General features: G+C 39.6%; 1 protein-coding gene and 1 long non-coding RNA gene across 3 annotated transcripts; one reads left to right on the forward strand and one right to left on the reverse strand.

Moving 5' to 3' along the window:
• The first annotated feature begins 2,244 nt into the window (after window positions 1-2,244).
• LOC117475333 lies at window positions 2,245-5,537 on the forward strand. Its single transcript, XR_004555158.1, has 3 exons — window positions 2,245-2,278; window positions 2,395-2,560; window positions 5,301-5,537. It is a non-coding gene; the product is annotated as an uncharacterized LOC117475333 (long non-coding RNA).
• LOC117475332 (apoptosis regulator BAX-like) lies at window positions 5,301-15,459 on the reverse strand. Of its 2 annotated transcripts, XM_034121483.1 has the most exons (6): window positions 15,375-15,459; window positions 11,337-11,367; window positions 8,956-9,117; window positions 7,896-8,034; window positions 6,596-6,700; window positions 5,301-5,443 (listed from the first exon to the last, which is right to left on the reverse strand). In XM_034121483.1, the coding sequence occupies exons 1-6, from the start codon at window positions 15,391-15,393 to the stop codon at window positions 5,303-5,305; spliced, it is 597 nt and encodes a 198-aa protein (XP_033977374.1). In that variant the 5' UTR covers window positions 15,394-15,459; the 3' UTR covers window positions 5,301-5,302. The 2 variants fall into 2 exon arrangements, with proteins under 2 accessions (XP_033977374.1, XP_033977375.1); XM_034121484.1 differs by lacking the exons at window positions 8,956-9,117; window positions 11,337-11,367; window positions 15,375-15,459 and adding an exon at window positions 8,123-8,502.
• Between the last annotated feature and the right edge of the window lie 1,364 nt (window positions 15,460-16,823).

Below are 16,823 nucleotides of genomic sequence, written 5' to 3' on the forward strand. Positions count from 1 at the left end.
AGGTTTCATCTGAGATACAACTCAAAATAAGATTGTTTGACTTAACAAGATGATGCATTGTCTAATAACAACACCTGATATCTCACTGCACTGAAGTTATTATGTCTTATAGCAAGTGTAAATACATATTCTGACTAGATATTAGACAAATATACTTGGCAAGATTTCAAATGTAGTGTGGTCACACCTTTTTTTGTCATCAGTGTTGTTTTGAAATCTCTTAACCTTTGCTTTCCTTGATGCAGATTTCATCACAGGAGTTCCTAAAGGACTCATGCTCTATGGTGTAGTAAGGAATCTCGATATTTAACAGAAAAAAAACACATTTAAAAGTATAAACATGCAGTATACCTTAATAATCTATGTTTTCCGTCGCACTAGGTGTCCATATTGAATGCAAAGGACCTGAAGTCTCTGCTCAACTTGACAGGAGAGCAGGTATGTGCACATCTGGCTGGATATCTTCTGTAATATAGCCCCATTTTCATATGTGGGTACACGTTTAAATTGGCTGGAGATGAAGGAATGTGCCCTGTGGAGAGGGTCAGAGTTTGAGCTTACAGTATGCACAGCTCAAGGTTCCTAAAAAGCTGTAACCCAAACCCAGAAACAGCTAGTGTTCATGTTGTCACTGCATTGATTGAGCATGTACTTTTTAAATCAGGAAGTCCTGTAGTGTGGTTGAATTTGTGAGTCACTCGCTGAGCTGTTAGTCATAGTGCTTAAAATATAACCAGAAGATGTGTTATTTAAAAAAACAAAATGTCCCTTACTCCTACACTGTAACTAAAAATTGCTTTCTAAAGTTCAGCTGAAACTAGGCTTTCTCGATTGAAAGGAGAGAGGCACGTATTGAAAACGTCACTTTTATTTCCTTGTTCCAAAGAGTGGGCATGAAACTAATTTGCTTCATCTACGTAAAGGATGTATTGGCTAAGTTTAGGTTACAATTGTTTCCTTTATATATTTATCGTTATATACCATCTTTTGCTTCTCAGGCAAGTGTGTTTCAAGTGTTTTTTTTAAATCCACTCATATTTTCAATTGCAAATGCACATCAAAACTGATGGATGGAAACTGTACTTCCTAACTGAATTGGCGAAAACATACAGTGGGAACTTGGCACTAAAGAGGCTGTATTTTTCAAAGTTACCCTCATGGTTTGTCTGACTCAGACTACTGTAACTGTGGTTGCAGAATAAATGAAACCTTTGATCAACTTTGGAATTTCTTCTTGCGTAGGAATGAAATGAAGTCGCTTTTGGAACTATTTTCAGTAATTTTAAAGAGGCCCTATTATGCATTTGGGGTTTCCCCTTTCCTTTAGTGTGTTCTATAGGTTTTTTGTGCATGTAAATAAAACATGAAAACTGACAGATCGTGACACATCCACAAAGTAGCTTTCCCATTCATTGTCTATGAGGCAATTCCATGCTTTACTTAATGGCATAACACCTTTGAGACTTCCTTCTCTAGTTTCTGTATTTGATAGAGAGTAGTTCATGTTCCCAGATATTGAAAAAGGTTTCCCAGGCCATGAAAAATGATATGGAAATTCTAGTTTAGGCTTTTTGGGAGTTTTTCCCTAGGTTTTTGTGCATGTAAATGGTCTGCAGAAGGCTAAATTCCCTGTGTTCCCTTCAGAGGAAGTTTCTCTCCACAAATACTGCCTGAAACGTCTCCATTAGACTCCTTTGTTTACTTCAGTAACATAGTGACATCACTTTGTAACACTCACGCTTCTTTTGGCTAGCGCTCCAACACATTGTACGTGATATGTGCAGCGTAGGGCACTGAAGAACGATGCTGTTCCTACTTTGTTTGGACCAGCGGGAGATTCGGGTACACAACCTGTAAGTATTCATTGTTGTTTGTGTATTTATGATGTTTAAAACAAACAAGGTATCTACCACGACTGTTTAAATGGGTAAACGTTTTTCGGACTACTACGTTGGGATCGCGGAGAAATGCTCTCTGCAGACCCATTCTCACAGCGTTATAAACCTTTTTCTTACTCAATATCAAGCCACACTTATTGTTTTTACTTCGGCTGTGAATGTTTGTGTGTGCTCAGGATGAGTTTCGCTTGTTCTCGCTGTATCGCCGACACGGAAGCCTGTCTGCTCCTCGCAGCAGCTCGCAGCAACGAGTCTCTCAACGTCCCGACCAATCAGAGCACACTGGGCTCACAGGGAGGGGGGGTTAGGAGCTCCAACAAGCCGTTTAGGACAGAGAGTGAATACACATACTATACAGAGATGCTGTATGAGAAACCAATGTGAGTTTGGAAAATTGAACAATATAAATCTATTCTAGTAGACCTCAACAATGGAATTATGATCAGTAGAAATGGCCATGACATGGGACCTTTAACCATCATGTGATGTTTTGCAGCGTTCTGAGCATGTCAGTTGGAGTTATGACATCATCGTGTACCATGGCAAGGGATCGCCTAGCATCGAGCAAACGTGAAAATGGGCGCTACATCTCGGCTACGTCGTGCGTTTAAAAGCGCTCAGCAGCTGACCTGATCCCTCATGCCTGCAGTCGGTGTGATAAGGTAATAAAATAATAACTAGATATCACCAAGTTTCCTCCCCAGTTGATACCTTAAGGCACAAATTAGGCATTACCCTTTTAAATATTGCAATTATGCTATAATACTCATTTGCAAAGATCTCCGGTATGGATATGTGAACACTCGATAAAGTCAGGTTCATAATTTACATTTCATTGTGTTCACATGTTACAGTTCTAACATTTTTATGAACATGAATGATATATGAACAAACCCTCCAAAAAAAACCTTCAGAATGTTAGTATTTCTGTGAAAGATGTCTTCTAAGAAAGGAAAAAAGGCTCTTTTAGAGAAAGCAGCCTTTAAAGATATGTAGTGTAAAATGAACGGTCAAAAATGCAACTAATAAATAACACCATGAAACGTCCTCATTGATTCTTAACATAAAAACACAAAGACAATACCTTTTTGTAATTTATGACACTTTTTTGTGTACAGTAATCAAATCCAATCCACTTTATTTCTATAGCACATATTAAAAACAGAGGGTTTACCACAGTGCTTCACAGCAAACATAACATTATAATAAAATATAATATTACAATAATAGATAAAAGGCACACATAAGAATGAATACAAGGTACACAAAGGCTATGGACAGACAATAAAAGCATACAAATCGAATGCTTGAATATGCTAAAGATGCATGATCTATTTGACCTTTGGTGAATATAGAAGAAATCTACTGACGAAAAGACAAAGTTAGTAAATAAACACCTACATTTGTATTTTTCTCCAATGGTCCGAATTGAGCATTAAGGGTTAGGGGTTGGTTGGTATGTGAATAACCCTGAATGACCTAGCTTAAAATAACTACATAACTACATTTGCTACATATTTGTTTTTATGTATTTAATTTGCCTTCAATTACTTTAAAGGTGGGGTAGGTAAGTTTGAGAAACCGGCTCGAGATACACTTTTTGTTATATTCCATGGAATGCTCTTAACATCCCGATAGCAATGAATATGTTAAGTGCTTTGACAAAAAATCCATAAAAAAATGTCATCTGTGGAAGCCGTGGTACTGTAAAAAGCACGACCAATCATTTTAGCCGGCCCGGCTAAAGTAACTGGATGGCCTACCTGCCTGTCAGCCTTCCATCTGTGCACAAACTTATCTCGTGCCCTCATTGGTCATGTGCGCGTTCGTGTGTGTTGGAGGAGGGGCTCTGTAAGGAAGTGGCAGATTTTTTCCGGTTGTGTATTTTCAAATTCTAGCGCACTCGAGCCGGTTTCTCCAAAATTACCTACCCCACCTTTAATTACTTTTTTTTTTTTTCTTTATATTTCTATTTTTACGGTTGTTCCTTGTCAGTGAGTGCTTAAAGAGTTAGGGTTAAAAATGGGTTGTTAACAAATAATATAAAAAAACAAATATTGACACACATTGTTCAACTTGTGACCTTTACAGTATATAGAGAGGTGAAGTCCCTCCCTTTCCGGGGGACCTCCATCAAATCAAATCAAATGAAGGTTTATTTATAAAGCACATTTAAAAGCGATTTTTGGTCGCGCCAAAGTGCTGTACATGTAATAACTACAATCACATAAAAACACATTTCTATAATCACAATAAAAGACAATAAATTACAACAGATATTTAAAAAGAAAACACAGGGTTAAAGTCAGGAGTCGTGCTCCATGGGACCTTATTTCGGAAAAAGTATGTATTGAAGTCAATGGAGAGAGAAAGATTATCTTTAGATCCCGTTTGAATTGTGCCACGAATTACACATATGATGTTTGTCAATTTAAAAGATAATTTTACAAGTCAAACAAATAAAAATGTGTCGTAAAACTGTGAAGTAACCCTTTTTCTGTGTGAAACCGCTCAATGAACTACATCTCCCGTCTCGCACCACACACCAAGACGGCCGTCACGTTGGCACATTTCACTTCTTTCTTTCAGAATGAGGCGAAAAGTATTAAAAGAGGTGAAAATCACTCCAAGTCTGGGCATGTTGAGAGCTGTACATACACACAAGGGGAGTTAGTCGGTTCTGTAAGAGCCAGCATGCGGGACCGGGATTCTGGGATTTGTAGTCTTTCTAGTTGCGTATTTTTCATAGTCTTATATTTCAACAGTTTTACGACAAACTGTGACTTTTTTGACATGGAAATTATTTTTTAAGATTGACAAACATCATATGTGTAATTCGTGGCACAATTCAAACGGGATCGAAAGATACGTTTTCTCTCTCCATTGACTTCAATACATAATTTTTCGCAACTACCATTTTCAAGAAATCTTCAGACATTCACCATACATAGTTACTCATGTATTTTACGTTGTAGAACAAAACATCCCTTCAGCTTGTGTTAATCACAGAGCTTATTTAAGGCATCTAACCAAACATGTATTAAAATAACGTTGACCAACGGGTAGGGAACCCCAAAGTGCTAAAATTGGATTTGTGGGTTTAGGACTTATCACTGCACCACGCTATTGTGACCGTGTGTGTGTGTGTGTGTGTGTGTGTGTGTGTGTGTGTGTGTGTGTGTGTGTGTGTGTGTGTGTGTGTGTGTGTGTGTGTGTGTGTGTGTGTGTGTGGTGTGTGTGTGTGTGTGTGTGTGTGTGTGTGTGTGTGTGTGTGTGTGTGTGTGTGTGTGTGTGTGTGTGTGTGTGTGTGTGTGTGTGTGTGTGTGTGTGTGTGTGTGTGTGTGTGTGTGTGTGTGTGTGTGTGTGTGTGTGTGTGTGTGTGTGTGTGTGTGTGTGTGTCAGTTTCAGCTTAGTCTCCAGGGGATGTTGCGTCCTGTAGCCAGGCCGGCGATGAGGATGCCGATGCCGACGAGGCCGTAGGTGTGAGTGCTCATCGTGGACACTCTCTGCATGGACGACTGGGCCAGCTCAGAGAAGCTGTTGATCTGTGAGTGACAGGTTCAATACTGTGGTCCATCGTAATGACTCGGGAGAACATATTGTTAGGAAATCAATGAAGAGAGAATGTATGCACTAAAATATATATTTTTTATTTGATTTACTTGAAAATGTGTTTACTAATAAAAGATATTTAAAATAGCACGTGTTATTACAGAAATAAGTTAATTGAGACACAGCATATGTCATTAACATACTGATTATAAATGATAATAAAAGGGAACTATAATCAACTTTGGAAAGGTTAACAAGAAGGAAGCTGCTCAATGCCAGTAGAACTGAGAGCACTGTTGTTATTTATTGTGATTAAACAGGCATCGATACTGTTATTTCTTGTTTTGCACTCTTTTATATTTCCTTCTCTGTGTCTTTTTTTAACTTCTTTATGTAACATTTAAGTCTTAAGTCCGTAGTGCATGCACAGATTTGTTTTCCTTGGTCAGTCACGGCTCAGTCGATATGGAGCGGTTAAGTATTATTGGATTCAGCTTTTAGAGAAATTACCACTTTTCGGACCTAATGATTCAAACAAGGGCTATTCAAGTGTTCGTCCTGGGAAGTTGTTTTAAGTTAAAAAATATTTGTAACTCTGATATACATATTTAGCAAGTTTAGTCAATAGGAAAAGTGTTTCTTGAATCAATGACGTCACAGACTGACACTGAAGTTTTTAGTACCAGTGTTTGGCCAACTTAAAAATTGCTTTGACGCCTGGCTCACTTCCTGTGGATTCACTCACATGTTTCGCTCCTCGTACTGCTTTTAGGTCTATCACATTGCCCACTGAGGCATTATAGTCTACAAGCCATGGAAATCATAAATAACTGAAGAGGTCTCAACTGATTGGCCGATGCCATTTGGTGCAGCCATGTAAAACTTTCTATGGTCAATGAGCTGCATTGCAGGCCAATTGTTTTGCTTGAGAGTAAGGATATAAAATATTTGAAAATGGGGAAGCTTCAAAACTCGACACACTCATGGTATAACTTCATCACTGACTCAGTGTGTCAGGAACCGTTGAAGCTTTATATACGACGCTATGCAGGTTCATACAGTGAGGCTTAATGTGCCCAAAACCAGGATGGCAGAGAAAAGAGCTCCAAACAGAAGAATATGGAAGAAATGAAGTTCTGACATACCCATCCTCCATGTTCCTGAATCCAGACCAGTAGATTGTTTTTGAAAAAATCCACAGTCCATCTCTGGATCTCCATCAGTGACTCGGGGAGATGAGTCACCACCATCTGAATCACACACACACAAATAAAGTCCATACACAAGGTGAAGCGACTGCCAAACTGTAATTTATTTCAGTTACATTACTGGATCATTGGAAAAAAACTGCAACTGACAGATGTGATGGTTAGCTTAGCATGCTAGCTAGTATCAGAAACAAACTTGCCAAGTCTCTCAGTGAAACTTTGAAATAATACTGCATGTTTGCACTTCCAGTTCTCTTGTGTGGAAGCCGATGGGTTTTGGGATAGGGGTCTGTGGTTATCGCAAGTCTAATAGATTTTCTCACTAAAAAACATCCGTAGATGTCTCACAAATGTCTGCATTTCTAAGGTGTTTTGCCTTTAAGAAAGGTTGCAACCCAGGGGCTAATTGAGACTGCTAAACAGAATCACGTTTGACGCAGTAAACGTCACCAAACCAGACATCAGCCACCTTTAGCTTAGCAGTTTCGACGTGAAGTAATGCAGCTGCGATGTAATAGTCAAGCGTACGTTTTTTAGTTCTGGAGCTTGCATTTACACTCCAAAAATCATAAAAGAAAATGAATTTGGGAACATACTCCTACTGAACAAAACGTGAGTATCATAAACCTTTGATGTTATTTTCATCATAATCCATACCCTATGGAAAAATCTGATTGGCTTTTTGTCGAGGTAACCAAGGCGATGCTTACTTCTGGGTCTGCCTAAACGTCATCACTGCAACACTGATGAGCAAGAACAACTATCCCCCTCCAGTCTTTAAGATAACCACCTAAAACATTCAAAGGCTTCAGTTATAGAAACGTTTGTCACATATTTGCTAAGATGGGAGTGCAAGGTAAACGCATTCCCACCTCAATCATTTAAGTTAAAATACACAATAATAAAGTGGAGATTCCTTTTTTACTGGGAAACAGAGGTCGAAAGGCACTTCAAAGCTTTTTCCTCTAAACACACAGTGTCAGGCAGATGTTCTGAAAATCCTTTGATAAAATGAAAGTGATGCGTTTCAAAAACGAAACAGACTCTGGTGGTTAACGTTAGCAGCCTCTTCTGCAACGCTTATATGAACATAACGTTCCTCATGGAGAACTAAGTCACACACACTGTTTGATGAAAAGGTGATCTCTAATAAGTGCACACCTATGCTTTAACTGCTTAAGACTTTCAATTTACCTGTGAAAATCCATTCTCATCGTCAGCTAACAGGCTGGCTCACCTTCACAGCCAGCTTGCCGGCGATGTAGAAGAGAATAGCTATTTTCTCCCAGGTGATCCCATCCTTAAATACTTTTACTGCCACCTTCTTAAACATGTCCAACTTAGAGCCAGAGGAACGAGCCACCGCGTCGATAGCACTGCAACAGACACAAGAGAGGAGTAGTTAATCCAAGCTGAAGGGATTCTCATGTTTTGTTCTACGACATAAAATACATCAGTAAATACCCCACTGGTGAATGTCTGAATGTAATCGACAGGACAGAGACTTCACGGCCAGAAGCGGCTTTCATTGTGGCCGGGGATTTTAACACTGACAACATGAAGAAGGTCCTGCCGAAGTACTACCAGCATATCAGCTGCTCGACGCGCGGCGGAAATACACTGACTGGACCATGTTTATCCCCCTTTTCGACATGGATATAAAGCTCTCCCTCGCCCTCTCTTCGGCAAATCAGACCACATCTCACTGCTGCTGGTGCCTGCTTACAGGCAGGAACACAAACGGGACAGGCCGGTGACACGGACTATACAACGCTGGAGTGAGACTCAGCCCTCCAGCACTGCTTTGAATCTACGGAGTGGAGTGTGTTTGAGGACAAAAATATCAACACACACACAGAGTGGTGGTGACGCGCAGTCGTATGACCGTGATGTTGTAAGTGTCATAAACAAGTGTTTGTCAAAGATCTGATTTTCTGCAATATTTCTAAATCCAGAGGAAAAAAGTCATTGCTTTTAGGCGAGGTTTTCCTTGTGATGCTCACTTTCAAGTTGTTCTGAAAAATACTGGTGGGATTTATCATTTTTGAATCATAATTCTCATCAGTGGGAAATCAAATTATTCTGGTGTGTTTTTTTCCGGTACCAAACAAATATGTTTTGTTAAGTCTGTAAAATACGATTTGTAGGCCGGGATATCACAGCAGCTCCACAATACTTAATTTCAATATTTTAATACATATTTAGCCAATAATTTGCTTCCTGCAATTTAGATATAGTACCAGTAGATATTGCAATTTGGTTAACATTTTGATAATATGTGCAGCCCTAGTACTCACTCTTGGAGCCTCTTAATGTACAGACTTTCCTCGATGGAGATGGTGATGTTGGCCAGCTGGTCCACCACCTTCTGCTCCTGCTCATTCTCCACCTCTGCAGTGGGTGTAGTCAGAGGAGGAACGTCCTGTGAGGGGAGGGCTTTCAGCTCCGCATTTATGACCCTGGAACAGAACAAGACATTAATGCCAAACTGTGGAGAGACTCCACAAATCAAAAAAGCTCAGGACACAATGATGGCTCCTTTTATTTTACTCAACATAATGCCGTTTTTAGGGAAGTGTAATGGTAGTGTAGCGTTTGGTAAAACATTTCTCATTTAAACCTATGGTCATGAAGGATGGGTCATGGGTCATAACCGAAAGAACGAGATGGCGAATACAAGCAGCCCAAATGGGTTTTCTCAGGAGAGGGGCTCTCCCTTAGAGATCAGGGGAGAGGTTCAGTCATCAGGGAGGGACTCTGATTAGAGCAACTGCTCCTTTGGTAGAAAGGAGCAGTTGAAGTGGTTTGGGCAGTAAGGATGCCACCTGACCAGAAACCAGAAAGAGGCCATATTTGTACTCTCTGTGGGCTGAATTTGACTACCACGAGTAGTGTTGCAACCATCAAATAAATAGGCAATCTGTCCAATCCAAATGATCCCCTAAATCTACCAAAATGACCCAAAATTAATCAAAATCAGCCCACAACACACGCTATTGGCATTTTCTGTTTTAAACTACCAGTTTTGATCCTGAAATGTCAGAAAATTGTCTCAACATAACCAATAACCCCCAAAACCACTCCAAAATTGTCCAAATAGACCAAGCCATTTTTAGACTATTATCCACATGGCTATTAGTAAGTAATGCTAATTAACAAAACGTATGCTACGTGCGAATTGCCTAACAGCAAGTTAGCATCCAGCAGCTTCTATGTGCTGGGGACCCGTACTATACATTTCTAACATAAAACTTTGAGGTACTCTACATTTCCGGGGTCCCAAGAGGACTCTATGAACTGGCAAGAGAAGTAGCTCCCTGTCTATGAGTGAATGTGTAGATGTCTTCCATAATCCATGAGACATTTGGAGCATGTTGGAGAATGTATGCTCAAATTTAATCCTGCCACATCGAGGGCGACACACCCATTTGTGAATACAGCGTCATAAACTGCAGTGGAACTTTTTCATTTATTACTTCCTTATATAAGTCATGATCACAGTGTGATTTACCGTAAGGGAATCGTCTGTTCCTGTGAAATGAAACTGAGACTCGCTTTAGAAAGTTAACGATTCATTTAAAGTGGACCTATCATGCTATATTTGAATAATATATTGTAGGGCCATACCTATATAAGGTATATTTATACGTTTTCTTTTTCAAAATACCAAACAGATCATGCATTTTAGCCATGCCTCATTTCGCTCTATTTTGCTGTCCTCCACCCTGTCTTTGCATGCGCTGCAGCTGACCACGGGCCCCTGCAAAGGAGGGGGCCGAGTTACGAGCGTCATGTTGCCATGCTGTTACCATGCCACGGCAACCTCTCATTCCCCTGATAGGTCAGCTCCACCGTCCTGCCGTCAGAGGAATGTTCAAATCTGGATCAGTTTTTATCAGATCCGTTGCAGCCCCGTTTTTAGAGATTTGGGTATGGAGGAAAAGAGAGAGGGTTGTGTTTTCTGACACTTGGTGAGTTCCCTGGAACACCGGGGACACATATTCATGTATAAAAGACGTACAAAAGTGCATTTTGCATGATAGGTCCCCTTTAAGGTAGAACATTTGTATTTTATTTACAAAATAATGCTTATTAAGTGTAGCTGACTTTAATCATTACCATATCTGTTTATTATATTTGAGTGTGTTTTCAGTTGTCTTCACAGATGATGGCCTCTTTTACTATTTTATTTTTAAAATAACTAGAAAATGACATTAGCATAACCTCAGCTAATGATTAATCAACCAATCAGTCCAATGTATTTGTTGATTTATGTTTTTTATTAAATCTAAAAGAAATATACACAGGTTTTGATTTTATTCTCTTTTATTTTATATTTATTGGACATTTTACTTTAACTTCTTATTTTAGTATAAATATATTTATGTTATCTTAAGTTCTTTATTTCTTTATTTTTTGAAAATTCTTATGTTTATATATATATATATACACATACATGTAAAAAGACAGTTTTAAATGTATTCGTCTTTCATATATATCAGTCTTAAATGGTGCAACTATCAAAAGACTCAATTTCCACTGGGATATAAAGAAAGAAAGTTGAATTTTGATCAGTCTCTAAACGGTTATTGATTCAACTTTTTCTGTTGTAAAATGTTGTATTAGCATGGAAAGCGCCAAAACTACATATTATTATAAAATGAGTGAAGGAACTTACTCTTTGATCAGGGCTTCCCCGATCCTCACATCTGTGGAGAGTAAAACAGCTTTAGTAAGCAGCATTATACCCTCTGTAACAGTACCTGTGTCAATAGCAGAGGTGAAGTACTCAGATCTTGTACTTACTCCACCAGGTGTAACTAAAGTGTGATTTATTATTATATTTCACATCATTAATCCAAATCTGTAAAGTAACTAAAGCTAGTAAATACATGTAGTGGAGTAAATGTACACCATTTACACCTGAATTGTAGTGGAGTAGAAGTACAAAGTAGCAACAAATTGAAATACTCAAGTAAGTACTTAAGTACAGTACTTGAGAAAGTGTACTTAGTTACTTTCCACCAGTGGTTCTCAAATGGGGGTACGCGGACCCCTAGGGGTACGTTGGAGTACTGCAGGGGGTACGTGAGATTTATTTTATGTTAATGAAAAAAAAAAACATAATTAATGCATTCAAACAAACTACTAATAGTAGATTAACTACTTTATTCAAAAGTTTACAGTAATTCTGGATAATAAAATGGGAAAAGTAAACGGGGTGCTCTCTTTTCCTCTCTCCTGACAGCCCGTCAGTCTCGTGCAGCTCACTGAACCTGTAATAAGTGAGCCGACAGTAAATAATAAATATATTTATAACTAGTTTAGCTAGTTCCAGAGTAGATAAACTAGCTAAGTGTGTGTTAGGTCTAACTCTTACGGACCGTCTCCACAGCAGCGTTAAAAAAATCTTGGAGGTGGGCGTATCTGAGGCTTGGGAATTGTTTTGATCAACCAATCACATGAATCTCCCGCCCGCGACATACGAAGCCAAAAAGCCCGAAGTAAACTGGATATAAACTCCCCAAAACAGGCGAAAACATACCACTGTCTCTGCCACCTCCCTCCATGCCTGGCTCCTCCGGTTTATATCCCGGTAGGTCTGGTCATAAAGCACCGGGTGATTGATTCGCTACCGCTAATTTCTCCTCCATTTTTTGGAATATGAGGAAATGATCTGCGGTATGTCTCTCCCAGCATACACGCCGTTTGATTGGCTAGAGCTTGAACTGCCAGATTTGCGTACACGGGATTTGATTGGCTGCCGCTTCCACCTCAGCTTCAAAAGTTGAACATTGTTCAACTTTGAATCTTGAAAATCCTGAGAATCTCCGCTCGCCTGCCCACAATGCATTCCGGCGAAAAGTGAGGGAAAGTGACGTCACCCCATTCAAAGTGAATGGGCAGAAGCGTTTCAAGATTTTTTAACGCTGCTGTGGAGACGGCCCGTTACGGGCCGTCTCCACAGCAGCGTTAAAAAATCTTGGAGGTGGGCGTATCTGAAGCTTGAGGATTTTTTGCGAGCAACCAATCACATGAATCTCCCGCCCGCGACATACGAAGCAAAAAAGCCCGAAGTAAACTGGATATAAACTCCCCAAAACAGGCGAAAACCCCATTCAAAGTGAATGGGCAGAAGCGTTTCAAGATTTTTTAACGCTGCTGTGGAGACGGCCCGTTAGTGTATTTTGCTCGGCTCAACGGTCCGTCACAGCGGCGGAGCTGTGATCATGCAGAGCTGCGTGTTCTCCGTCAGCAGCAGCTGATCTGATCTCTGATCTCTCTCTCGCGTCCGGTTATACTTCACTCGCGTTTATGTCCAAATCTATCAGATCTAGCTAGTTCTAGTTAATGATATGACCGCCTGCTTTTCAAAGGACCTAAACAATAAGCGTTGCTTGACAACGGCGTGTGGCCGCAAAGTATCGCGCAGCATTATGCATATGTTTATATGAGGGGTCACAATCCCATGCTCATAAAATGCTCATATATTTTTTTCTCTTCATACCCCACGCCCCTAAATAAATAAATATACAAATATACCAATTTTAGGAAAAGTAACGAAGTTTGAGCAGTGTGGGTTTTATATTAACAGAGTTACACATATTTCAAAACGCGAAGTGTAATAACTGCAGTTTGCCTCCCTGTCAGAATGACAAAGATCCTCAGTGAAGCACAAGCCCATGTTTCTCACTACATTGTAAGTACAACTTATTAAAAGGATCAGTTCAATGCAACTAATGTCGTCTTAGTGTTATTGCATGATGTTAAAATTGGTTTGCCATGAATTTAGTGATGGATTGTAACATTTGAAATGTAGCATTTAAGTGTTTCTCAGTTACAATGTTGTTGTTTTAATACATCAGACACTGATGGTGCAAGGCTGTACTGTACCTCTTTAGGCATTTTTTCCCTAACAAATTGTTTTTGCGCTGATCAGGGGGTACTTGGCTGAATTTTTCAAAGGGGTACATGATTGAAAATGTTTTGAGAACCACTGCTTTACACCACTGCAGACCCGGCGTCATGTGCAGGATTTGGGCCCGCCCATCCAGGATTTGAGCCCGCTGTTTTAATCAGGGCTGAATACAACATTTTAATTGTTTTATTATTATGTTTATTGTTGTTATTTGTAGAGCTTTGTCCTAATATTTATTTTTGTATTAAACTATGTTGAAAGACTAGTTTAATATCATTTTTTTATTTTGCTAGAAAATTCTGAATGAAAGGCTGCGCGCGAGACTGGTTTTTCGCTGGGTTAAGTCGTGTGGGTTTTTGAGTGAGATGCGGCACAGCAGCCTGTCAGTTTACTCTTGCTAGGTTAGTTTGGCTATTATCATTTATATTTATCTGCAACAATGGATATCAGGAAGTGGTTCACGAAAGGAATATGGCAACTCAGCGCCAGATGCAGGCACATTAGAAGAAATCAGTTACGTTACCAACGAGCTAGCAAGCCAGCCAGAGACAAGGGAGGCTGGCAATCAATTATATTTTGAAGAGAAATTGACTCTCAAGCAGGTGTTCTCTCACAAACTCCTGCTCTGTGCGCAAGCAGACCGCTGCTCACGCTCTCTGCCTTGCTCAATCTCTCTCTCTCCCTTTCTCTCCATCGCTCAACCTGGCTCACTCCACCTCTCCACCCTGTGTGCGCTCAAGTTTGCCTGTGCTTGCCCAAGTTGGCACAGCGTTACACATGTGCCACAAAACCAACCGATGGATGTATAATAAGACCGTCAACAGCCAACCTAAAACCCCTCTCTTTCCGTGACAACAATTCACGAGCGCCCCCCTGTTTATTCATCATTCAATTCATTCTATATTTTATTCTGTAGTTTGATACTTTTGACTTGACTGCTTTTTGCACTCCTGGTTAGAAGCTAAACTGCATTTCATTGTCTCTGTAGGCTACCTGTAATCTGTGCAATAACAATAAAGTTGAATCTAATCTTGAGCAGGAACAAATGTACTTACTTAATAGGCTACATATCTGACATTAACGATTATATACATTTATGCATTCTTTATAAATGCAAACTGGTAAAGACCACTGACGGAAGTAGTTTTGAAAAGTAATAAGTGGTTCTGTCTTTTACATGTAGAATTCAACCCCCCTTGTATTGATTTGTTTTAAAATGAACAGACACTTGAGTCATTCATTTGTAGTGATATCATAATTGTGGGATTTCTATTGCATCCACTTCATCTGCAACGAAGAACGCCAGCGCCATTTCCGCCTTTGCAAACCGAGTCAAGCCGACTCCGGGCTGTCCGACTTCAGACGAGCTTTTTGTGACCGCCCCCGGCTGCAATCGTCTATTCTCGTCTACTTTCGAGGCGAGACGCAGCTCATCTCTAACAAGCCTCTTATACATCCATGGTGCGATGTCCTGTTCAGATAACGTCAAATCCAACGGGATGCCATAAATAAACTACACAGAATCACACATACGCAATGATTACATTCAGGCAAACTGTAGAATACAACCTCTTTGGACAATTTATATACTTATTGAAAACAAGCTACAAAATGTAATACCTCGGGAAATGCTGTTTAATACTTTTTAATAGCCTTCATTTTCGCTAAATTGATTGATCAACTTTTAATACTTTTTAAGACCCCGCGGACACCCTGTAATAGAGCAGCAGAATAGTGAATATATAACTTTAATGGGACTTGAACTGTAGCCTACGTTAAATAAGCTTCCCCACATACCGTCTCCTTCGCAAGCCATTCTCGTTCCCTCCACAGCCAGATGAACCGTCCTTTAAAAACCTACGTGGTGCGTGTTTGATAAAAATCCCCGAATGAAACACTGTTTAGATCAGGGGTCTCCAACCTTTCTTCATCTGAGAGCTACTTTGAAAAAATGAAAGTGACCAAGAGCTACTTGCATCACATCGCTTACATTTATTCACATAGCCCTCGTCAGTTGAATTGATTACTTTTGTACACGTGTGAAATTGCAATACCACCTGGCTTATCAAAAATCTTGACTTCACATCAAGGTGAACCCATAGTTATTTATGGCCCAGTAAGTACATCACTGAAAATTCACATACATGTCCATAATCAACACCGTACAAGCATTTCACTCTTTTTTACAGTTAATGAGATGATTGGCACTGCGTCCACCATAGAGGTGTATGCTGGACAGGGGCGGCGCCAAGGGGTAGCTTGGAGTTGCTATAGCAACTCCAACAATTGGCTTAGCAACGGTTTAGCAACCCCATTGTTTTGTTATGAAAATGTGGTAGATTAAGTCCTGCACTTCAAGTAAAATCAAATTTGAAAGGCTCTTGAGTCTATTCTATCATATATCCAAAGATTTTTTAAAGTTTAAAAAATAATTGTATTAAAGTTTTGTTTTTTCATGTGATATGTTCAGCACTGTCATTAAGTTTAGGGATATTTTGTATTATAAAACTACCATACAGGTCATTTTGATAGTTTTAAGAGATGTCATGTAAAACTCCAACCTGTGTAGATATACATTTAGAGAATCCGACTGCACTTTCACTATCCAACGTGTTTATGATGCGCCAGCGGACGTCATAAATGTGCGTCTGCTGCTGTGGGGAAACTATGGAAACTACAGTTTTCTATACAGCGGACTACAACATGGATGTTTAATAAGAACGAGGGACTACTGTAAACTCATCTAGAGACTCTGCACCGTGCTCTGATGCTGTTGTTTTATGCTTTATGAACGGGGACAACAGAGAAACATATTCTTCATGACCAAAGTTGGAATTGAAATAAAAAAGGAAAGTGAAACGTATGCTCGTCCCCCTCTCCCTCCGCTCCACATTAATACAAATGATCCCAATATGTATGATTGTATGAAAGATCTTAAAATCAATACAAATGTATTTATTATAAACATTAGTCCTTAACATCTATCACTGTGTATATCACCATTCAAACATATTTTAAAAGTTGAAGAACAAACCCCACACAGCTCAGTAAAGACTGTGAAATGTTGACTTTATTTGATCATTTCAGTAAAAACTAACGTTCATATTTCTCTTTTTGATTATACCTATGGTTGTGGTCGAATAGTCCATTTAGCTTAGGAACCTTCCTAACGGAGTGAAATGACCCGGAAGTCCCTCAGTGGCAGCCATGATAAGTGCCGTTCGAATTCTCTAAATGAAAGGAAAG

Source organism: Trematomus bernacchii, unplaced genomic scaffold (assembly GCF_902827165.1).
Source record: "Trematomus bernacchii unplaced genomic scaffold, fTreBer1.1, whole genome shotgun sequence".
Lineage (NCBI taxonomy): Eukaryota > Metazoa > Chordata > Actinopteri > Perciformes > Nototheniidae > Trematomus > Trematomus bernacchii.